The sequence below is a fragment of the Carassius carassius genome, chromosome 10 (genome assembly GCF_963082965.1).
Source record: "Carassius carassius chromosome 10, fCarCar2.1, whole genome shotgun sequence".
NCBI classification, from domain to species: domain Eukaryota; kingdom Metazoa; phylum Chordata; class Actinopteri; order Cypriniformes; family Cyprinidae; genus Carassius; species Carassius carassius.
Genome location: NC_081764.1, coordinates 21,276,741 through 21,301,892, shown reverse-complemented (window position 1 = coordinate 21,301,892; position 25,152 = coordinate 21,276,741). Strand labels below are relative to the sequence as shown.

The 25,152-nt window shown below is 41.0% G+C and overlaps 1 protein-coding gene across 1 annotated transcript in view; it reads right to left on the bottom strand.

Annotated features, from left to right (window-relative positions):
- LOC132151961 (tumor necrosis factor receptor superfamily member 11B-like) overlaps window positions 1–15,507 on the bottom strand; it is a 60,047-nt gene extending 44,540 nt beyond the window's left edge. The window contains exon 1 of the mRNA XM_059560536.1: window positions 15,410–15,507. Within this exon, the coding sequence (XP_059416519.1) occupies window positions 15,410–15,442 (33 nt within the window). The 5' untranslated portion in view covers window positions 15,443–15,507. The remainder of the gene's footprint in view (window positions 1–15,409) is intronic.
- Window positions 15,508–25,152: the final 9,645 nt, after the last annotated feature.

Below are 25,152 nucleotides of genomic sequence, written 5' to 3'. Positions count from 1 at the left end.
ACACTAATTGATGGCACAAACAGGGAGCGGGACCCAAAGGAACACGAGACATCAGATTGTCAAAAGTTTCTCATATTGCTGCCGTAGCATCCTCTATCCCAGATTCGACTATGACAAGGCTTGTGAATACTGGTATTCTACCACCCCCTAGATGTGGACTCGTCCATCACCCAAGCTGAAGTCACCGAGGTAGTCAAGAAACTCCTCGGTGGCAAGGCACCGGGGGTGGATGAGATCCGCCCTGAGTACCTCAAGTCTCTGGATGTTGTGGGGCTGTCTTGGCTGACACGCCTCTGCAGCATCGCGTGGCAGTCGGGGACGGTACCTCTGGGATGGCAGACCGGGGTGGTGGTCCCTCTTTTTAAGAAGGGGGACCGGACGGTGTGTTCCAACTACAGGGGGATCACACTTCTCAGCCTCCCTGGCAAAGTCTATGCCAGGGTACTGGAGAGGAGAATCCGGCCGATAGTAGAACCTCGGATTCAGGAAGAACAGTGTGGTTTTCGTCCAGGCCGTGGAACACTGGACCAGCTCTATACCCTCTACAGGGTGCTGGAGGGTTCATGGGAGTTTGCCCAACCAGTCCACATGTGCTTTGTGGATTTGGAGAAGGCATTCGACTGTGTCCCTCGCGGCGGCCTGTGGAGGGTCCTCCGGGAGTATGGGGTCCGGGGCCCTTTGCTAAGGGCTATCCGGTCCCTGTACGACCGGAGCAGGAGTTTGGTTCGTTTTGCCAGCAGTAAGTCAGACTTGTTCCCGGTGCGTGTTGGACTCCGGCAGGGCTGCCCTTTGTCGCCGGTTCTGTTCATGATTTTTATGGACAGAATTTCTAGGCGCAGCCAGGGGCCAGAGGGGGTCAGGTTTGGTGACAGCACGATTTCGTCTCTGCTCTTTGCGGATGATGTTGTCGTGTTGGCCTCATCAAGCCAGGACCTTCAGCATGCACTGGGAAGGTTTGCAGCCGAGTGTGAAGCAGCTGGGATGAGAATCAGCACCTCCAAATCCGAGGCCATGGTCCTCAGTCGGAGAAGGGTGGCTTGCCCACTTAAGGTTGGTGGAGAGTTCCTGCCTCAAGTGGAGGAGTTTAAGTATCTTGGGGTCTTGTTCACGAGTGAGGGAAGGATGGAACGGGAGATTGACAGACGGATCGGTGCAGCTTCTGCAGTAATGCGGTCGATGTACCGGTCTGTCGTGGTGAAGAAAGAGCTGAGCCGCAAGGCGAAGCTCTCGATTTACCGGTCAATCTACGTTCCTACTCTCACCTATGGTCATGAGCTTTGGGTCATGACCGAAAGGACAAGATCCCGGATACAGGCGGCCGAAATGAGCTTTCTCCGCAGGGTGGCTGGGCGATCCCTTAGAGATAGGGTGAGAAGCTCAGTCACCTGGGAGGAGCTCAGGGTAGAGCCGCTGCTCCTCCACATTGAGAGGGGTCAGCTGAGGTGGCTCGGGCATCTGTTCCGGATGCCTCCTGGTCGCCTTCCCGGGAAGGTGTTCCGGGCACGTCCCACTGGGAGGAGACCCCGGGGAAGACCTAGGACACGCTGGAGAGACTATGTCTCCCGGCTGGCCTGGGAACGCCTCGGTGTCCCCCCAGAAGAGCTGGAGGAAGTGTCTAGGGAGAGGGAAGTCTGGGGTTCTCTGCTTAGACTGCTGCCCCCGCGACCTGGCCCCGGATAAGCGGAAGAAGATGGATGGAATTTTTTTTTCTGTGATGAAGATGAGACTTTGACGAGCTAAAACTAATATTGAATGATAAAAACTATGACAAAATATATGCCGTCTTCGTTAACAAGACGAGATGGGACCGGACATTCAAAATACATCCAATAGGCTACTGTCTTGTCCTAAAAAAATGTGCGTCCCTGTCATTGGATTGCAAACAGATAAGGGACATCACATATCTATTCTCAATATGGCAGCCGCAGTGGATGGATAGACTAACAAAACGCGAACTAGCGATCTGAAACAATTGCCTTAGCACCCGAAAGGGTAGGGATGAGGTGACCAGATGTCTAGTTTTCCCCAGGAGTCACAGATTGTTGTCGATTAATTTATAGTTAGTTAAGGCGGCATAGGCAGAATCGCGCTGATAGCGGTGCTCTCTCGTGCGCGCTCCACTTCTTCAGTTCTCATATAAAGCATGCGATCAGTTCTCGGCGTTCAAACACACACATAGCAGTCCAAATGTCTTTCGTGTAAAATTTGTCTTATTATCTTGTTATGCTTCTGCAGTGCAACAGTCCTAAATAAAGCAGCCCCTCATAACTTTACTTTCATGAGTGTCTGCAGGACTGTTAGGAGAGGTGGAGGAGTAGCCACTCTATTTAAAGATGTCTATCAATGCAAGCAAGTGTCAACTGGTCAATACTTGTCTTTTGAATATCTAGGGATTTTATCTGAAAGGTGCTCCACGCATTCTGTTTATTATTTACAGGCCTCCGAAATACTCTCCAGCCTTTGTTACATAGGTCACAGAAATGTTATCAATGATTTCTTCAGAGTTTGACTGTTTTGCTATTGCAGGGGATTTTAATATTCCCATGGATAACACAGAAAACAAAACTACGAAAGAAATGATAATGGTTCTAAACACTTGTGACCGGATTCAGCATGTGCATGGACCCATACACAAAGGTGGACACACTCTAGATTTATCAACAGTAGGGGTCTAAACATTTCATCCAGTGTTATTAAGGACGTAGCGTTATCTGATCACTTCTGTATTTTCTTTGATATATTGATCTCTGCTACCACTGAATCTAGATCTGTCTCTGTCAGAAAGAGATGCATTAACGAGAACACTAGTGTGCTATTTATGTAGGGCTATATCTCTAACACCAAGCATTTCTGCAGACTCTGTTGATATTCTCCTTGATTCCTTTAACTCTAAAGTTAATAATGTTATTTATGATATTGCTCCTGTAATAGTCAATAAGAAAATTAGCAGACATAAATCAGTTTGGAGAAGATCAGCAGCAGTTCAGACTATGAAAAGACAATGCAGAAAAGCCTGATGTGGCGAAAGACTAAACTTGAAATTCACTATAGCATCTATAAAGACAGCCTTCATGCTTTTAATGTGAAACTAGCCACAGCTATACAGAATTTCTTCTCAAACCTTATAAAACAGTAACTTAAACAACACTCGTACTCTTTTTGCCACTGTTGAGAGACTGACAAACCCCCCAAGTCAGATTCCCAGTAAAATGCTCTCAGACACCAAATGCAAGGAGTTTGCTTCCTTCATTTCTGAGAAGATCATCAATATCAGGAAGGCGATTAGCACATCCTCAAGTAATGCGGAGGTCGGACAGATTTGGCCACAATATCAAAAAGATACTGGGCCCTATCATACACCTGGCGCAATGCAACGCAAGGAGCTAGTTTCAGTCCGGATATCCCCATCCAGCGCCACGTCGTTTAATTAGAAAATGCATTTGCGCCCATTCTAAAAAAGAGGTGTTGCTATTTTAAGGAGCTGAAAATAGCCTGCGCCAGAGACTAACGCAAACCTGGTCTAAAGTCTATGGCACAATATTTATTTTGTTATTTAAAGGGTTAGTTCAACCAAAAATGAAAATTATGTCATTAATGACTCACCCTCATGTCGTTCCAAACCTGTAAAACCTCTGTTCATCTTTGGAACACAGTTTAAGATATTTTAGATTTAGTCCGAGAGCTTTCTGTCCCTCTATTGAAAATGTATGTATGGTATACTGTCCATTAGTGCTGGGCGGTTTGACCTAATAATTTATATCAGGTTTTTTTTTTTTTCAAAACTATGCCGGTTTTCCGGTTTATGACGTTTTTTTTTTTCATGCATAATCAGGTGTACAATAAATTTTCTGCTGGTTGATATTCCAAGACATGCTTGCGGCTAAGGTGCTGGAGCACTATATAAAGGTGTTGCCGCCTTTATATATATATATATATATATATATATATATATATATATATATATATATATATATATATATTAGTGGTGGGCCGTTATCGGCGTTAACATGCTGCGTTAATGTGAGACTCTTATCGGGTGATAAAAAAAATATCGCCGTTAATCTATTCTCAAAGTTGGGTTGGGAGCTGGGTCTATACTAAGCAAGCTATGATGACTTTCACCTTGATATTTAATATAACCGACTGGCTGAGGCCAGCCTAAAAAGATGCTCAGGACAGTTGACGGGCCACTGCTGCGCATCGTCACGAAAGCTTATCTTTTTCACGTGTTTTTAAGCCTTACCGCTTGTCGATTTAAACATCAAAGCATCCAAAAACAAGATGCGGAAAAGCTGAACAGAATAAAGTCAGCTGGTTACTCGCGCGCTGTGTTCGGTGCACACGAGAGAGACCGAGAGATGTATCACGGACAGCGACACTGAACCGAGCTCTCTTCTGCGAAGTTCTCCTCGAAGTACCTCCTGCACCTGAACGAACAAATACAAAATCGCAGTTTGAAAAAACAAAAAGATGTGAAAGAGCCCAATTCAGTACTCGCGGTGTTCTGGTGTTCAGGGCTCACGCAGAGAAAGGCGTCTCAAAACACTTGAACATCGAATTTGCTTATTTTTGCTCTTGTGCCGACAAATACATATATAATTTTTTTTATATATATAATTTTTTTATATATATATTTTTTATATATATTTTTTTATATATATTTTAGATATAATTTTTGATATATATAGCAAAACTGTAATAATGTGAGAAATGTTGAAGGTGTCTGAATAAATGTAGGTTTGATTGTATATTTCATTTTTACATTGAAGACTATCCAGTGCTATTTTACATTTAATTATTTGGTTTCTGTACCTTGACACCTACAAACTTGAAAAAAACTTAAACATTGTGTAAATATCACAAATAAATAAAAATAAATGAACATACAAATTAAACAATTTCAAACAGGGCCCATTGGTACAACCTTCACCGGTTCCCCGCTGACCCCAGCTACGGCCCTGCTCACGCCTGTTTCACACATACTCCGTCTGCAGTGCGTATGCAGTCCGTGTGCGTTACGTATGTGGTGCAGCACGGACTCGATGTGCTTTCACACAGGACTCGTTTGCAGTTCACTACTCGGTACGTAAACGATCGCTGCACTGCTGCAGACGCAACGCTACTGGAACGCAATTGGAATCTGTTAACATGGGTGCGTAAAAAATATGCAACATATATGCACTGCAGACGGAGTATGTGTGAAACAGGCGTAAGGTTGTTTGCACCTTGTGCAATGTGGAATTAGTTTACAGCTTTTTCAAGCACTTTGTGATGCATTTTGGAAACAGGAGATGAGCCCCTTTTCTAATGCACCACCTAGCTTTTTAACCCCTTTCTCAAAGACTTACTGTTTGTCAATTTTATTTGGGTAACACACATATTTTGAATGCCTTCGGCAGAATTCGAATGAGCCATTTTAATCTAGATTAATTTCAAGATCACAGTGAGATTAATCTAGATTAAAAAAAAAAAAATCTATGCCCACCACTAATATATATATATATATATTAGGGGTGTAACCATACGCGTATTCGTATTGAACCGTTAGGTACGAGGCTTTCGGTTCGGTACGCGGTACGCATTATGGACCGAACGGTTTGTTGGACTAATTAATTATATTTGGAAAATAAAAAAAAGTGAAATATAATGATATGCGTTCAACAAGGTAGCCCAATAACCCAAACGACTTAACAGGCAACGCCCCTGACACCCCCGAAGAAGAAAAAAACACCAACTTATATGTTTATGTTAGGCTACTCAGTCAGGCGCTCGCTCACTCAGCAATACAGGCTGAAGGCGCGTTGCAAAATGGCCAATGCGTTTAACAGGGAATCCAAAGTGCACCCAAACACCAGACCTGTTGGTTATTGGAGGATCTTCTATTTCTGGTCTGTTAAACGCATAAGCCATTTTGCAACGAGCCTTCAGCGTGTACTGAGTGAGCGAGCCCCTTACTCTGTAGTCCAGTGATCCTCACTATTTTTTTCACAAGAGCCACATTGGCAGAGCAAAATCAAAAGGCGAGCCACTTTTACGACAACATACTAAGTCACCTTTGCAAATGTGCATTTCTACATATAAATTGGACATCCCACAAAAAAGAAATAACACGGCCAATACATTTTCGTTTAAGAACAGATTTACTTTAATAGTGGGATGAGCGAAAGCTGGCATGCATGTCAAACAAAATGCCCCCAAAAGAAAAAAAAATCTCTATGTTTTCAGTGCTGATGCATTCATGTTACATTTAAGGGCACCTAAAAGCTGTCACAACAAACCGGCAAAATTAATGATTATGAATATGTAAAATATAGCAGAAGACATTTAATTTTTTTTTATGTCTGTCGGCTAGAAAGATGCTGACTCGTGATCTTCGCCGTAGTGAATGCGGCTGAGAGAAATGCACATTTCATACGGGAGGGAGAGCAGTCTGTTTTCTTTCGTTTTGAATTGTTTTGTTTAAAAGTAGACATTTCAAGCTTTATATATAGCCTATTTGTCGGGTCTGTGAGGCAAGTAGGCTATACGCTGAGTTTCGGTTCATTCATGAGACAAACTCCAGGTTCACACCGGCTCCTTCGTATCGTGGTTATCTATTTTCTATTTACTTCTTATTAAATCCAGACAATTGGTTGATGAAACCTTGATTAAAATTAAGATACAATTAATACAAAACGAAATCAAATTTAAAAACAGGCTTTGTGCTTTCTGTTTGAGGTCTCAGTGAAAGTTTTAAAGCAGTCTTAGTGCGACTTATATTGATAGGCTACACCTGTATGAATTCTCATTTTACTTTTTGAACCCCATTATTGAGCCGAGTTTTGCTTGAAAATAGTCTACTGTTGATGACTGTGCAAGACTAATGGATTCAGGGTCAGGCTTGAATGAGCATGCTTCAGACTCGTGGTGTGAGCAGAGCGAAATTGGAGCGGGAAATGCGACGCTCCGTCCACCGTCCTTTTGAAATTGCCGCTCATGCGCTCTGTCCAAGATCCGCCCGCTCGCGCTCCCCGCTCGCTCCCGCCTCACATGCTCTGAAGGCAAGTGGCAGTGTGATACTGTAAGCTACTATGCGAGCCGCCAGTTATAGCTTGACGAGCCGCGCAATGAGTAACTGTGCTGTAGTGGAAAACGTGGATTTTAAGAACATGGTTAATGTAATTAATCCCCGTTACAATATTCCTTCACGAGCCCATTTCAGACAGACCGTAATTCCTGCTTTGTTCCAAAAAACATAAGCCCTATAGAGAACCAATTGAGTAAAAACACACTCAATATAAAGAGTTATAGAGTTCCATATAAAAAGTTACATCTTTGTATTTGTTCATAACTAATATAACATTTTCATTTTTTTTTATAAGGAGCTGTTTTTGTTTTATACAGTATGCTGCTAAGAAAACACCATAGAAGATGGGTAAAGAATAGCTCCATCATTGTTCAATGTAAAAAAAAACATACTTTGTTAGTTTTAATAAATAAAACATTTTTATAAAAATCAAGGAAATTTATCTGCTAATTTTTTCTTTTATATATATATTAGCATTGTGAGTCTTTTATCACAGAACAGTAAAAATCTTTCATAGTTATAGACATTAGTTTAAACTCAATAAATATAAACAACGCATTATTCATGCATTTTACTTCTAGGTTTGTATAATACGGTGCTCAAGCAAGAAGCAAAACTTTTAAACACAATAATTAGCCTATGACTTTTCTTGTTAAAATATTTAAAATTAAAACACCACAGACAGAAACATTCTTGTGCATTTTGCATTTATATCTTTATTACAAGCAATCCCACAGGTCTTAATGAACTTTGTTTTTCTGCTTCCATAAAAGTGAACATATATATTGTTTTCCTTGTTTATCTAAAAGTGCTATTTTTCTTGTTTTAAACCTAGCCAAAAACCTGTGTTGCGTGTGAAACACAGTAGGCTTTAATTAGTATACATTTATTGTGAAATGACTGCGTTTCCATGTCAATCCATGTTCATTTTTTCAGCGAACAACGTGCTATCACGTTCAATTCAGTGCCTGCAGCACAGCAAAAATAGACTCAGTAGCCTACGTAAACGATCGCTGCACTGCTGCAGACGCACCGCTCCGGGAACGCACTGACGGACCGCAACCTTGTGCAGCTGGAATCTGATAATACGCACTGCAGATGGACTATGTGTGAAACAGGTGTTATAACGTAACACCAGAGCACTGCTGAGTTTACCCTCACCACGCCTCGCAGTCGCTGCTTAGAAGTGCAACATTGTAAAGGGTCCGTCTGAAACAGTGTCGCGTGGCCGCGGCGCAGCATAACAATCGTTCTGAACGTTGAGTAATTAAATACTAGGTACTATCAAAAAAAAAAAAAAAAATTACGACTTTATTCAGCATTGTCTTCTCTTCCGGGTCTGTTGTGAGTGCGTTCACAACACTGCAGTGTAGTGATGCCCGGTTCACGAATGAATCATTCGATTTAACCGGTTCTTCTTGAACCAGTTCACCAAAGAGAACTGAATCGTTTGAAATGGTTCGCATCTCCAATAAGCATTAATCCACAAATTACTTAAGCTGTTAACTTTTTTAACATAGCTGACACTCCCTCTGAGTTAAAATAAACCAATATCCTGGAGTAATTTATTTACTCAAACAGTACACTGACTGAACTGCTGTGAAGAGAGAACTGAAGATGAACACCAAGCCGAGCCAGATAACGAACGAAAAATTGACTCATTCTCGAGTCAAGAACCGGTTGCATCTGTTTTCGGATCACCAGTACACTGAACCGAGAACCGTTTCTGTCAGACGCGTCCGATTCGAGAACCGAGAAGCTGATGATACTGTGATTCAGCGTGAAGCAGACTGACACAGCGCGTCTGAACCGAACTGGTTCTTTTGGTGATTGATTCTGAACTGATTCTGTGCTAATGTTATGAGCCCGGGTAAACCGAAGGCTTGAATAAAGGGCAATCATTGCAAATGACGTCATTACGTAGAGCGCAAAAGAACCGGTGAACCATTTTTTTGGTTGCACTTTATTTTACAGTACGTGTACTAACATGTACTTATGGTGTACTTACAGTGTATTTATCTAAGAAAGTTCTGGTAATACAAGGTAACTACATGGGGTAGGGTTAGGTTTAGGGGTAGGGGTAGGTTTAGGGTTAGTACCTAGTTATTACATAGTTATTGTAATTACTATAATATAATTACCACAGTATGTACATGAGGAACAGGACTGTAAAATAAAGTGCTACCGTTTTTTTTTTTTTTTTTCAACTGGTTTATTGAATCGAACTGTCCTAAAGAACCAGTTAGCGGATAAGAACTGAACTTCCCATCACTACTGGTGGCCAGAGGAGTGGAGTCCCGAGGCGGTGGATGGACGGCGACTGACCAAGGCGGAGCCGGAAGGAAGAGGGAGCTGGTGGGATGATGGGCCACTGTAAAGATGAGGGAGCCCGAAAGCGGAGACAGGGGATCCTCATGCCAAGGCGCAGCCTGAAAGTCCCAAGGTGGATCAGAGCACCCAGATGGCACTGACTGAGGGTGAGCTGTGGGACTGACAAGCGGAGATGGAGCTAAGGAACTGGCTGGTTTAAGAGGAGGTGGGAGAGGGAGGCTGGGAGGGAACACAGGAGGACTTGAGCTGGGCAGAACCAGTGGAGACACAGGAGATTCAGGGCTGGACGGAACCAGTGCAGATGCAGGAGAATGTCTCAGGTTACAAATGTAACCATAGTTCCCTGAGTAGGAACAGTGTTGTCAGACAGTGCATCCTCTAGGGGTCGCTATGGGGAACACCTCGTCTTGACCCATGTCTGAAGCATATATTGAAGAAAACCAACGAGTTGGCCGACGACAGCCCCTGACGTCACTACCGGCGACTATAGATAAATAGGCACTGGGAGAACACATCATTCACTTCTTTGTCTGAACTTGCGTCCAAAGCATGGCAGGGAGCTAGAGGATGCATTATCTCATTCCCTTCTCAGGGAACCAGGGTTACATTCGTATCCTGAGACGTTCCCCTTCAAGGGAACTTCAAACTGCGTCCTCTCGGAGTTGCTATGGGGAACAGTAGACCGACACTGCCATGCTGAGGGGAGTGCAGGCCAGAATCATGGCAAACACTAGGTACCAACTCTTGCTGAAGGAGCTGTCTCAACAGATCCTTAGTAGCAACACCCTGTTTGGATAGGTATCCGAGGATACATAGGTGGAGTGGCGCCCAAGATGAGCGGGGCTTTTACCAATACAAGAAAGGGCACAAAGCAACCGCGCAGGGCCCTCACCATATAGTGCTAAATCCAGCGCTTCTAGAAAACTACAGACCAGTATCCCTTCTTCCATTCATTGCAAAGACACTTAAGCAAGCTGTGTTCAACCAGCTTTCTATGTTTCTTGTACAGAACAACCTCCTGGACAGCAACCAATCTGGCTTCAAAAATGGCCACTCAACTGAGACTGCCCTGCTCTCGGTTACTGAAGCCCTGCCACTGGCAAGAGCAGCTTCAAAATCCTCAGTTCTCATCTTACTGGACCTGTCTGCTACTATTGACACCGTTAATCACCAGATTCTTCTGTCCACCCTCAGAAAGATGGGCATCTCTGGAACCGCACTCCTGTGGTTTAAGTCCTACCTCTCAGATAGATCCTTCAGGGTGTCTTGGAGGGGTGATGTTTCTAAGTCACAACATCTTGGCCCTGGGGTTCCTCAAGGTGTCATTAGGATCTGTCTTTCAGAAGCATGGCTTTTCTTATCACTGCTACGCTGATGACACCCAACTTTACTTCTCATTCCAACCAGATGACCTGACATTAGCTGCTCGCATTTTAGCCTGTCTGAATGACATTTCTAGCTGGATAAATGACCATCACCTTCAGCTCAACCTTACTAAGACATGACTCCTGGTGGTCCCAACAAACCATTGTTTCATCACAACTTCTCTATACAGCTGGGTTCGTCAACCATAACTCCTTCCAGGACAGCCAGAAACCTAGGAGTTGTGATGGATCATCACTTAAGCTTCACAGACCATATTGCTACAATGACCTGGTCCTACAGATTTCCTTATACAACATTAGGAAGATTAGACCCTTCCTGTCAGAGCAAGCCACCCAACTTCTTGTCCAAGCTCTTGTTCTCTCCAGACTGGACTATTGTAATGCTCTCCTGGCGGGCCTTTCTGCATATACTATGCATGTACAGCGAGGGTTGTCTTCAATGAGCCAAAAAAAGCTCACGTTACTCCTCTCCTCATCAGGTTACACTGGCTACCAGTAGCCGCTTGCATCAAATTCAAGGTACTGATGCTTGCCTACAAGATGACCACTGGCACAGCGTAAACATACCTAAACTCACTAGTTCAATCTTATGTGCCCTCCAGAAGTTTGCGCTCTGCAAGTGAACGACGCCTTGTGGTGCCATCCCAAAGAAGTTCAAAATCATGGACCTTTTTCTGGACTGTGCCCAGCTGGTGGAATGACCTCCCAATCTCAATTCGTACAGATGAGTCTTTACTCATTTTCAGGAAACATCTAAAGACTCTTTTTTGCCTGCACTTAACCAACTAATACTAGCACTTTTCTTTCTTTTCTTGTCTTTCATTTATATATATAAAAAAACAACCCTGGCTATGCGTTCTGTACTAGACGAACTGAGACTTGTCATGGCACTTGTATACTGTTGTTGTTCTCTTGTTGATCTGATTGCTTCTATTGTTCTCATTTGTAAGTCGCTTTGGATAAAAGTGTCTGCTAAATGATTAAATATAAATATAGGATTTTAGAAAGAACGCAGAGCACTAGCGTGTGAACCACAGTGTGGATTTCAGAAAGTGCGCAAAGACTTCACGTGCACACTTGCCATAACATTGATTTTAAATACTGTTCTAAGGAGGGGGCTCTCGTGGTACTCTGATAGAGCAGCTCACAGTCAAGTCAAGTCACCTTTATTCATATAGCGCTTTAAACAAAATACATTGCGTCAAAGCAACTGAACAACATTCATTAGCAAATGTCAATAATGCAAAATGACAGTTAAAGATAGGTTAATCATTGAATTCAGTGATATCATCTCTGTTCAGTTAAAATAATACACACACACACACACACATACGTACATGTATACAGATATGCATTCACCCCCCATCCCTCGCCTTCGCCGCTTTGTACCACCAGTCTGACCAGCGGGTCTGTGACCAGTGCTGTAATGGCTGTTGGACCGGATGGCCTGTGTTAGATTACCTTGACCACCCCCGCCCCATTTCCGTCCTCAGTTGCAAAGTTGTGTGTTTATGGTGTATTGATTATGAGCTTTTGTTGCTGAGGTGTTTTTCCTGTTCTCACACTGTGCTCCCAAAGGAGCATAGTCTGGGTGTTGTTTTTTTCTCCTCTCTTTCCTAATGTTATGCTGTATCTCTTCTTCCCCTGTACTACTGTATTTCGTTGCCTTGTACCCATATGTGCAATGACAATAAAGTTAAATCTAATCTAATCTAATCTAATATACACAACATTTGCACTCTTCCTAAAAATCTAACCAGCTCTCTCTCTCTGGGCCCTGTGGGCTATCCATTCACTCTCTTGAAAACCTAACATGAAACAAGGCTGTGTTTCTCCTTTCATCCTCATCATTGAGCCATCAGCCTGGCATATAATGCACAGAAAGAAAAGAGAGTTCCCACTTGATTTTAATTCAAATAAGACACCTCCAAAGTCAGTCATTTTAAACTTTGTGATGTTTAAAGGAATAGCCCAGTCATTCATTAATTAGAAAATGAATTGGAGTAAATATATATAAATAAATATGATTATTAATTCATTTATAAATAATAATAATTAATTAACATACACTAATATTATCTCCATTATAATATTTATCCTGGAAATATATGAATATATAAATTCAAGACAAATACCCTGCAAATTTAGTAATATAATGATGTTGTTGTTGGTTTTATTTTGAAAGGTAAACATTCTATCAATGTATACCAATGGGACATAATTAAATTTTAATCTTAAGTATAAGGTTTAATTGAGTATAATTGTGACGAGTGGGGCGGGGCCGAGAGACGTGGGAACAGGAGCGAGGCCGGTGGAGTGATTGGAGATGAGCGACACCTGTTCGACCCACCGGTCTCGAGTCCCACGGAGGAGATGGAAGGATATAAAACTGGATCGACGACAGTGAAGGACGAGAGAGGACCAGGCCTGGACTTTATTTTGTATTTGGTTTTTATTTGTGCGCATCAGTCATCCGTGACGGGCTGACATGCTGTTTTGTCTTTATTTTGATTATTAAAGCTGCCCAAAACCGGAGGAGCCGTCGCCGTCCACCTGGCGGCGGAGGAGTGTCGTGCCGTCCGCCGAGGGCTGTCCAGTGCCACCGCCAGGCACTGCATAAAATAAAAACCAAATACAAAATAAAGTCCAGGCCTGGTTCTCTCTCGTCCTTCACTGTCGTCGCTTCAGTTCGCACGTCTCTCGGCCCCGCCCCACTCGTCACAATAATGTTTGTTGGTCTAGCTGACAGTGTTAACAAAATCAAACATGAGATTAAAACACATTTATCAAGCCATTTTAACTTGTTTCTACGGAGCTTTGGGCCTTTCTTTTACTGGGCGTCATAACTTGTGTATCCAAGTTGTCATTGCAAGCACTAAAATAGCCTTAAGCTGGACTTGCACTAATAGCTCTAAAAAAAATAAATAAAATAACCTCACTTTCTTCTTCCTTTCTCTATTAATATTTGATGACATTGTGTTCATAACTTATTTAATGCAAATGGTGAAAACAAGCTGTGCTTAATTTAAGAACTACCTCTTTATTCTTCCTTAAGGTATTACTGTAGCAACAGCCAAATAGAAAGATAACATTTAGGGAAGTTCAAACTCTTTCAGACTCTCCCAATAACGGAAGGCCTCATTTAGATAACAAACCCACTGTTTCCATACTAAACCCCAGCTTAACCACCATTACTCTAGTGCCACCATGTGATTCCACATTATATAGTCATATATAGTTTTCCTTAAAAAAAGACACATGGAAAGCCCATTGACGTTTGACATTATTGATAATTATCTCCAAAACATGGATTCATGCAAATAATGTTGCAGAACCACAAAGAGCTACACATGCAAAGCACATTACAGGAAATTACAGATCCTAAAAGTCACAATCCATACAGAGCTGTACAAAAACTGAACACAGGAACAACTTGAATGATATAAAACCATACAGACCAAATTTTGTATCATGCATCTAACTATGCACCTACATCAAATATAAAGCATATGATCAATGTACTCATCGTGTTCTCACTTCATGTTTTTCAAATCTAATAGGGGATTTGTATTTGTGCCTATAATGATTAGGGTTCACATTATGGGTATGGCTAGAGGTACGTTTTAGGTTTAGGGGTAGGCTCATTGCGAGACTCTGTGAGTCTCAGTCTACACATATTACCACGCTCTACCCTCCATTGTTTCCTGTCTTCACAAACACTTTATGAATAAAATAAAAATTGCAAAACTCTGTCAATATTATGCTATATATTATATATAATGTTATTGTTATTGCATATAATAATAATAATAATAATAATAATAATAATACTTATTATTATTATTATTACTCTTACACCACGGTGCAAATTAAGATGCGTATTTTAAGTACTTTCAACTAATTTAGAACACCCTTAGGGGGGGGGGGAATCATATTAAGATAATACAAAGAATAAAAATGGCAAGGTTCTTTATGCTGTATATTTAATTAGTATATGTCTAATAATAAGCTTATGTACTTATGTAAATATTTTATTATTACACTACTTAATGGAGTGTATCATACAAACTGTAACATCAAATGCAATACAAACAATAGATCTATAGATAACTCTTATTAGTGTTAATATAAACCTAGTGTTGCAACATTTCCTATCAAAGAGATGTTCCACTGAAAGCAGAGCCATGCAAATAGCATACTCAAGGGACACTCAACACACAATAACCTTACTGTGAAGCATGCTGATTCTGCGTAAATAAAGCAAGGTAAATTATATCTCTGTCTTAAAACCAAGTGAGTAACCAGACAGCATTTGGTGCAGATTAAAAAGTATGTTTAATTTTGTCGCGCGTTCTGACTCCGAACAAGTCGGTATGATTCACCAAATGCGAATGCTTTTATACTTAGAGCGAAAATACCAGTTGATCAGCTGTTTCATTCACCTGCGCTTCTCGACTGAACACTGCATTACTTTGTTAAAGCATCAGCACACAATGCGCTTTAAATTGGTTTCGTCCTCATTTATAACCGTTTCGTACTATGTAAAACAGCATGATAAAATGACAAAAAAGAAAAACTGTGCAAAAGGTCTCGTTAAGTGTCGCAGGCAGACGATGATCATACTCACCATTTGTAATTTCATTGCTGTCAGTGGAGGCATTTTCAGCACACTCACAAGTCATGCAAATCCGCATGGACAAGTTCGTGTCTACACTTATAGCTAAGGGATAAGGTCAGAATGTGCACACCCACTTTATGGCACTGCAATCCATCCTCTAAATAAATTAGTATTTTTTTTAAGGTAACGGGCATCATGAATCAAATTATGACATGAATATTTAATTAATGTCAGTAATGAGACATTTCTTGATAACAACTTTCATCACATACTCTGGAAAGATGTTCAAGCTTTAAAATTGTTCATTGTTGCTAAGTTTTGTACAAACATTTTATGGAGCAATCAATTTTACTTTTATTAACTATTATGCCATCCACTATTTCCTCCTCATCAATCAACCCAGCCCAATTTTTTATTAAAATATTTGTATTTAAAAAGAGGATCATTATACTGTAAGGTTCAATTTATGAATATTAGTTAATGCAACAGGAAGTATCAAGAATGAACAACCTCTTTTACAGAAACCTCTTTTTAGGATTGTGGTAATATATAAATACACTATATTCATTCACTATATATTAACTGTTTATTTTTGTTAATTTGTAAAATTACAAAAATTACAAAAATCACCCCACTTCCGGAAGGCACAACCTCATGCCACAAAAACAGAGTGGGACGGAAGGGTGACTTAGGAGGAGGACAAAGAAGTGGAGCTGGGATGGTAACAGTAGACAGTAGGGCAGGCAGGAAGGCAGGCAGATGAAGAGGGCGGCGACGACCGAGGAAGGAGCCATGGAGGAATCAGGAGGAACCGTGAGGGACCAGATGGAGGGAGGTGCCAGGATGGAGACAGGAGGGACTTGGAGCAAGAGGAGCCAGGCGGAACCCAGACCACAACCAACATAATGCCCCATGGTGGAGCCAATGGAAGAAGGAGCTATGGTGGAGGAAGGGCTGACGACTCCAGGGGGCTTACAGACAGCAGTGGAGCAGATAGAAGAAAAGCTGGACAGAGAGTCCAGACAGAGAGCCGACGAGCCAGGGTAATGCAGAGGATCCAGAGTGCCAAGGCAGAGCAGAAATGGCTCAGTTGTCTGATGTGTAGGTGGGGATCTGGAAGGCCATGGTGCAGCCAGAGTGACAGATAACCAAGGAGGAGCCGGAGGAAGGGCCAACGGAGCCAGAGGGACGAGGTGCTGCCAGAGGAGTGCAGTCCCGAGGTGAGGGCAGGTTGACAAATGAGTGTACGATTAGCAGAGGGGCTTCAAGGAGACAGAGGAGGTGATGGTGAGGATTGATGCAGAGGTCGTGGAATAGGGAGGGATGGTGGTTGGGAGTTCATAACAGTCAAGAGGTTCTTGGATGGTGTATGCTGCCCACACACACCAAATAGTGACTCCCAGCTATAAATAGGGGAATGAACTCCGTGGTCGAAACAGGACAGATAGATAGTTCAAGGCAGACAGGACAGATGGACAGTTCATTAACGGCCTCCCTGGTTGTAACAGGACAGACAGATAGTTCAGGGCAAACAGGAAGTTCCAAGGATGGCAGAAGACAGGTAATATCCGTCTCTAAGTCCAATTCTTACTCACCCTCAGAAAGGGCTGCACAATAAATTGAATGTAATTGTCATGCACATCTTGTCAGTAAAGCTGGTTCTGTGATTAGTAGTAAATCTTAATCTCCTGCTTTCAGATGGAGCAGCATTTACTACACAGAGCCATAGATCTCTGACAAGCTACAAAAAAAATGCTGACAATATAATCTTACGATTATAAAATTGAAGAAATCTTTTGCGATAATGATACCTGTTTGTGTAGCTTCTCAGTTAACTAGACCTAAATGCCACTCCACCTGATAACATGTGAAAATAGCACATTTAATAACGTTTTTAGTCATTTCATAACATCAGTCAAGTGTTTGAAATAAATCCTTCAGTGAGATGATGTGGCTTCTTACACAGAATAAGGCACACAACATATTCCATAGTTTTCTAAGCAGTGATAAAGACTATGTCGATTATCATTGCATTATAGATATATTTTATTATGATGAAAATTATAATAAGGACTCAGAAAAACCATGTATTGCCATAGTTGTGTGTTTATTAGTCACGTTGAATCAATGAAAGCATTTAAAACTATTTTTTATTCAGCAAACACCGGGTTTCTTCAACAGGTCACATTAGAAGTTTCCACACGAGAGTGCCATCTGGATGGAAATTCACAACTGATCACAGAACCGTGCTTCACTGTCAAGATATGCATGACAATCTCAGCTTCTGCCTAATCACGATTTCAATTTAATTTTGATTTATCATGCAGCCCTAGCCTCAGAGGTGGTGCAGTGGGCAGGGCTTTCCTCCGCACCCTCGCTTTCCACTGCAGTATCCACACATGTGAGCTCTAATGGTGGCTGAGACACCTGGTCAGACATCATGAGAGGCTCTGGCTCCATAGTGATCCTCAGGACTGTCGCTCCTATCAGCAATGGCTCTGTACTTCTCAAACTCTGGCGCTCTGTCTGTTGTGGGCTCTTGCTGGGGCATCACACAGCGGGGTGGTGATTGGCTGGGTACTGCATCAGAAGTGGGGCTCATCAATGTAAGGAGTCAGTGGCAAGATACAGCTCGCCAGCACCCACCATGAAGATGACGAAATCCCCTCAAGGACCATCTACGGACAACTGCGCTCTGTACATGGTGTTGATGTAGAACAAGCAGGACGTATCGACAGTGGAGGAGATGGAATTTGGGGCAATGCATGAAAAAAATAAAATACTTTCAAAAATGAGAAAACAAATGAGGGAAACATGTCGCTCAACTTTTGGTCTGGTATTCTGTCACGCTCGTATAGAGGAAAGGCACACGAAGGCAAAGATAATCCACACAAGAGTTTAAATAGATTCCAAGAAGATGATAATCCATAGATGCAAAGGCAGCAAAAAAAAAAATGCAGCAAATCAACAACAATAACAGAAAAAGACAGGAACTGATAAGGGAACTTAAGTACACAGGCAGATGAGAAATGAGTGACTAATGACATGACACAGGAGAACAGAATGACGACATCAACTCAAAAACGGCAAACAAAAGGTCCAAACTGACAGAAACTGTGACAAAAGTATTTATATCTAGCTGTTTGGCAACTTTAGTCTCTGAAATTTGCTCTCTCTCTCTCTCTCTCTCTCTCTCTCTCTCTCTCTCTCTCTATATATATATATATATATATATATATATTTATATGTTCAAAATCCTTTAACGGATTTGGATATTAGAAGCGTATTAGTGTGTTATGTGTAAACCAGATTAAAGAGAAAGGTCTTTAATCTAGATTTAAACAGAAAGAGTGTGTCTGCCTCCTGAACAATGTTAGGTAGGTTATTACAGAGTTTAGTCACTAAATAGGAAAAGGATCTGCCGCCAGGAGTTGATTATGATCTTCTAGGTATTATCAGATTGCTAGAGTTTTGAAAATGCAACAGATGTCGAGGACTATAATGTAACAAGAGCTTGTTCAAATACTGAGGAGCTAAACCATTCGAAATTGAAAAATTGACGTGATGTGACATTCAGCCAAGTGTGGTGACCCATACTCAGAATTCGTGCTCTACATTTAACCCATCCAAAGTACACACACACAGTAGTGAACACACACAAACCGTGAACACACTCCCGCAGCAGTGGGCAACCATTTATGCTGCCATTATGCTGTATTATCAAATTGCCAGATTTTTGAGAACGCAGCTGACATGGAGGACTATAATGTAACAAAAGCTCGTTCAAATACTGAGGTGCTAAACCATTCGAAAGTGAAAAAGTGACACTCAGCCATGTATGGTGACCCATGCTCAGAATTCGTGCTCTACATTTAACCCATCCAAAGTGCACACACACAGTAGTGAACACACACAAACCGTGAACACACACCCGGAGCAATGGGCAGCCATTTATACTGCAGCTCCCAGGGAGCAGTCGGGGATTTAGTGCCTTGCTCAAGGGCACCTAAGTTGTGGTATTGCCGGCCTGAAATTCAAACCCACAACACTAGGGTTAGGAGTCAAACTCTCTAACCACTAGGCCATGACTTCCCCACAATCTTCAGGGCTTTATAAGTATTAAGCAAGATTTTAAAATCTATACGATGTTTGATAAGGAACCAGTGTAGTGTTGACAGAACCAGGCTGATATGGTCATACTTCCTGGTTCTAGTAAGAACTCTAGCTGCTGCATTTTGGACTTGCTGGAGTTTGTTTATTAAGCATGCAGAACAACCACCTGGTTGCTGACTCGAAAAAGAAGAAACAAGATGGCGCCAGTGAACCCAGCTTGCCGTCTCTCTGTCTTAAGTTTGTCTCAGTTTGGTGTACCTGTGGTACCTGTTCGCCCCACATCTGGGCTGTTCGTTTTATGCATGATTTTGCACTGATTCCATGCAGTCTCAGCGCTTACCTACGATCACCAAGCTTTATTTAATATTAAAAGTCGTATGGGAGATTACCCTGGATTGTGTCCCATTCTGCATTTTCACTCTCAATCCTCATTCAACCAACCCGTGCTGGAGTGCGCTCACTTAAGGAAGCGCCGCAGGAAGAGAGGTAATTGTGGAGTTGTTCGTGTGAGAATCAGAAGGGCAATTGCGTATTCCATACTGTCTTCGATGGAGTTCTCTGTGGATAATATGAGCTTGGAGGGTCTTCACCTGTCGCAACGTTCACGGGATTATACTTTACAGCTCCCGGTTTTTCACTCATCTACTTTTTCTGCTCCTGTGTGTTTACGGATTCATCAAAGAGGAGTGAACTGTTCAAATCTTTGCCAACTGAACTTGGTTCAACATCTGGATCTGAACTTGACAACACAGCCTCCTTTGAATAAGGCCTTAGTGAACGCTAGGTCTGTTTGCAATAAAACTTTCATTTTACGCGACTTTTTTATCCGTTGGGATCTGGATATTTTGTGCTTGACTGAAACCTGGGTCGTGCTGGTTAGTTGTCACCTTTTGAAGAAATTTGTCCACCGAACTGCTGTTTTATTAGTACCCCAAGATCTACTGGTAGAGGTGGTGGGGTTGCAATGGTTTTTAAACAATTACTTAATATTCAATCAGTTTTTGTTCGAACTTTTTTATCGTTTGAAGTACAGTGTGTGGCATTACAGTCTAATACATCTCTGCTGTTCTGTGCTCTCATCTATAGGCCACCTAATGTTGGAAGTAATTTTACCAGTGAGTTTTCTGAATTTTTAACTTCTGTTGCCCTGTTGTATGATCGTATGCTGTTTCTGGGTGATTTTAATATACATTTTTGCTGCCCGGGGTGTCCTTTGGTGGCTGAGTTCTGTAATATCTTGGACTCGCTCGGTTTTTCTCAACATATAAATCAAGCAACTCATGTTCTTGGTCACACACTTGACCTTATAATGTCACATGGTTCCTCTGTAGATGATGTTGTCATTGATGATGCTTCCTTCTCTGATAACAAACCCATTATTTTTAAGGTTCCTGCTGTAACCTCTGCCACTGTGAATAAGCCTGCTGGTTTTTATTCTCGTTTTATAAACTCAGTGACTGTGTCTCAGTTCAATGATGACTATCTAGCTAATGCTGTTGAAAAATCTATCTTACATGCTGCAAAGGCATCCTATGGGCCTGATGATTTGATTTCTCTGTTTTACACAGTTTGTTCTAATATCTTAGATTTCTCCTCCTTCTTTAGATTGCTCCTTTTAAAGTTAAACAACCTAAGATTAAATCTTATTATTGGTTGGATGACAGCGCTCGCTCTCTTAGACAGGCGTGCCATAAAGCAGGGAGGAGATGGAAGCATGATCATCTTACTGTGTCTCTTGAGATTTTTAAAGATTGTCTGGTTAAGTTTCAGAGCGCTGCTAAGTCAGCAAGATCGAAATATTTTTCAGAACTGATTAGCGCACACTATCATAGACCTAGGGTTTTATTCTCCACAATAAATTCATCTTTGGACACTGGTGTGGTTCCAAACTGCTTTAAGCATGCAGTTGTTCAGCCTTTGCTTAAGAAACAGGGTTTGCATGAAAGTTGCTTTAACTATTTTCGGCCTGTCTCAAAGTTATCTTTTTAGTCAAAGCTTTTGGAAAAGGTTGTGCAGTTATAGCTGATCACATTCTTAAATACAGCTAATTTATTAGAACATTTTCTGGGTTCACTACTTAACACAGTACGGAGTCTGCTTTGCTTAAAGTGTTCAATGATATTTTGGTGGCAGTTGATGCTGGTAAAAATGCAGTATTGATTCTACTGGATCTTACAGCTGCCTTTGATACTGTGGATCATCTTATTTGCCGTTTAGAACATCTGATTCGTATCAGGGGCACAGCCTTAAAATGGTTTAGCTCATATCTCAAAGATAGGTCTTTTTCTGTAGAGCTAGGCAAGTTTTCCTCATCGTCTGCCCCAATTATTAGTGTAGTACCTCAAGGCTCTATTCTGGGGCCCTCCAGTTGGTACAAAATGCAGCTGCAAGGCTGCTGACTGGGGCAAAGAAAATGACCATGTCACTCCAATTTTAGCTTCTCTTCACTGGCTTCCAGTCCATTATAGGGTTCAGTTAAAGATTCTGTTGTTTGCCCTTAACAATCAAGCTCCATCTTATCTTAAAGATCTTATAATCCCTTGTCCATCTACCAGACTTTTAAGATCTGCTGACAGGGCTCTTTTACCTGTCCCTCGTTCCCGTATGAAAACTAAGGGTGACAGAGCCTTTTCAGTCTGCCCCCCATCTGTGGAACCAGCTGCCTCTAAACTGCCGCCTTGCACCTTCAATTATCATTTTTAAATCGAGGTTGAAAACGTATCTTTTTTCCTTAGCATTTTCATTTCATTTCACTTCATTGCTGTTTTATTGTATTATATGTCTTGTTTGTTCTTTTCTGTGTTTCCTCTTACTTTTTATTTTACATTGCTCAGCACTTTGGATAGCTTTGCTATGTTTAATGTGCTATATAAATAAAATTTTCTTACTTACACCCAATAAAGCAATCAAATAATCTTGGAAAGATGCAGTTTTACAAATGCTAGAAATGTGGCTTTCTAAGGAAAGATTGCTATCAAATAGAACACATTGGTTCCTAACTGATGACGAAGAATTGACAGAGCAGCCATCAAGTCTTATATAGCATTCTAGGTTATTACATGAAGAATTTTAAAATTTTTAAATTTTTCAGAATTTAGCAGTCAGAATTTACTCGTCATCCAGTTTTTTATATCGACTATGCATTCTGTTAGTTTTTCAAATTGGTATTTTTCGCCGGACCGCAAATAATTATAGAGCTGAGTTTCATCAGCATAACAGTGAAAGCTAACACTGTGTTTCCTGATTATATCTCCCAAGGGTAACATTTAAAGCGTGAAGAGTAATGGCCCTAGTACTGAGCCTTGTGGTACTCCATACTGCACTAAAAAAATGTTTTTTTTTTTTTTTACATATTGTTCATAAATACCTCTGAATTTAAAATCTGTTAAATCTTTTACATCATGTTATTAACAGTAAACTACTTTGGTGGCTTGGCTGAGTAAAATAAGCCAGTTGTAAATTTATTTTGACAAGAACTTTTTAATTATATGCTTTCCTATTATTTTAAGGTACTATTGCTATGTCTTTAGCTAAGGAGAGCCAAACTGCACCCTCAATATAAGGCAGCTCAAGATTCCTGTCAACTGATGTGCATCAGGTCACAGGGGACAACAGGGACACCAGCTGCATGAAAAAGGATTTAAAAGTCCTGAATTTATGAGAAACTCGCAAAGTATGTTTACTATTTTGTGTGGTCATGCAATCAGTACAGACTGTGCCCTGGGAGATTCTACCCATATATAGCACACCCATGATGTCTTCACTGCAAAATCCCCTTCCCAGATTTTGCCTTAATTTTTTACAAAATCAGCTTTTTTATTTCACCCTGATAATGACAGACATTTTAGACAGACCTTTATCTTATGACAGACATTGTTTTATGCAACACAGTTTGGCTCACATAAGACCCTAGGAAATTTTGGTCTTCTTTTTGCATATTTTACTGACGTACTGGGTGATTCATTACTTCAAAAATGGAAGCAATACAGGCCACACCTCGTAATACTGTGGGATAAGACACACCACAACATGTAAGCAGCCTAAAACAGACATAGATCTCAACGCCATCAATGACGTGTGGATTGGCTTCCCGACCTGTGGTGAGACATTGTGGATTTTTCACCAATATATACGCATACATGATGTGGGTTTTAAGAGTTCAACCATCAGTGCTTCTATGTGGCCAGTATACAAACCATTTACCCAACAAAGCCCTTACCCACAGGCTCATCATAAAATGACAATGCTTTGAAATCATTCAAGGCTACTGTATTTTCCCTTTTTATACTTCTTACCACACAAGCTATAGTAAAAGGTCAGTAAAACAAAGGTCTTGAGGCTGTACTGCAGAAACATCCTAACTGATGATCATATTCTTTATTCAAAATCTTACACATTACACATCTATTGCTAAAGCAAAACTATTTCAAAACTATGTAATATTCAGAACAATTTTAGTTCTTATAAAAACTGTGTTTTTGCGTACTCTATGTTTTGTAACTCTATACACAAACATAAAATGATAAGTTCCATACACACCAAACTACACACTGTTATGACAAATGCAAAACACTATCTTGTATCCAAATTCCTTAGCATATCCAAAACCTCAGAACAACTTGATGATGTAACAGAAACTATGGACTCTCTCTTTTCTAGCACTTTAAATAAAGTTGCTCCTTTACGCTTAAGGAAGGTTAAGGAAAACAGTTTGACACCATGGTATAATGAGCATACTCGCACTCAATTCAATTCAATTCAAGTTTATTTGTATAGCGCTTTTTACAATACAAATCGTTACAAAGCAACTTTACAGAAAATTATGTTTCTACAATATTTAGTAGTAGCTAGTAGTTTGTGCACGTTTGACAGGATTTTAGAAAAATAAAAATAATAATAATAATAATACAAAACGTAGTCAGCTAGATGATGAACTATCAATATTATTAATTAATAGTAATTATAGGATGCAGTCACACATGTAGCAATAATTGTTAGTTATGTTTGTTGATTCAAGGTTAGCATCATCTGGGGTCCTCTGAGGGTCAGCATCATCTCTTCTCAGGTGTTCTGGATCCAGACTGGAGCTTGTGTAAATCCTAGTTACCACGGGATGTAAATCCCGTGGCAAAACATAGAAACAAAATAGAGACATCATTAGCATAGCTGCTGATCCAACAAAGTAAAATTAGTTTAACCCAAGCTAAAGAATAAAAATGCAGATGCAACTACACTCACAATTTAAGAGATACATTATTCGAATGCTTGGCGAAAGAGATGCGTTTTTAATCTAGATTTAAACAGAGAGAGTGTGTCTGAACCCCGAACATTATCAGGAAGGCTATTCCAGAGTTTGGGAGCCAAATGTGAAAAAGCTCTACCTCCTTTAGTGGACTTTGCTATCCCAGGAACTACCAAAAGTCCAGCGTTTTGTGACCTTAGGGTGCGTGATGGGTTGTAGCGTGCTAGAAGGCTAGTTAGGTACGCAGGAGCTAAACCATTTAGGGCCTTATAGGTAAGTAATGATAATTTGTAACTGATACGGAACTTAATAGGTAGCCAGTGCAGAGACTGTAAAATTGGGGTAATATGATCATATTTTCTTGACCTGGTAAGGACTCTAGCTGCTGCATTTTGGA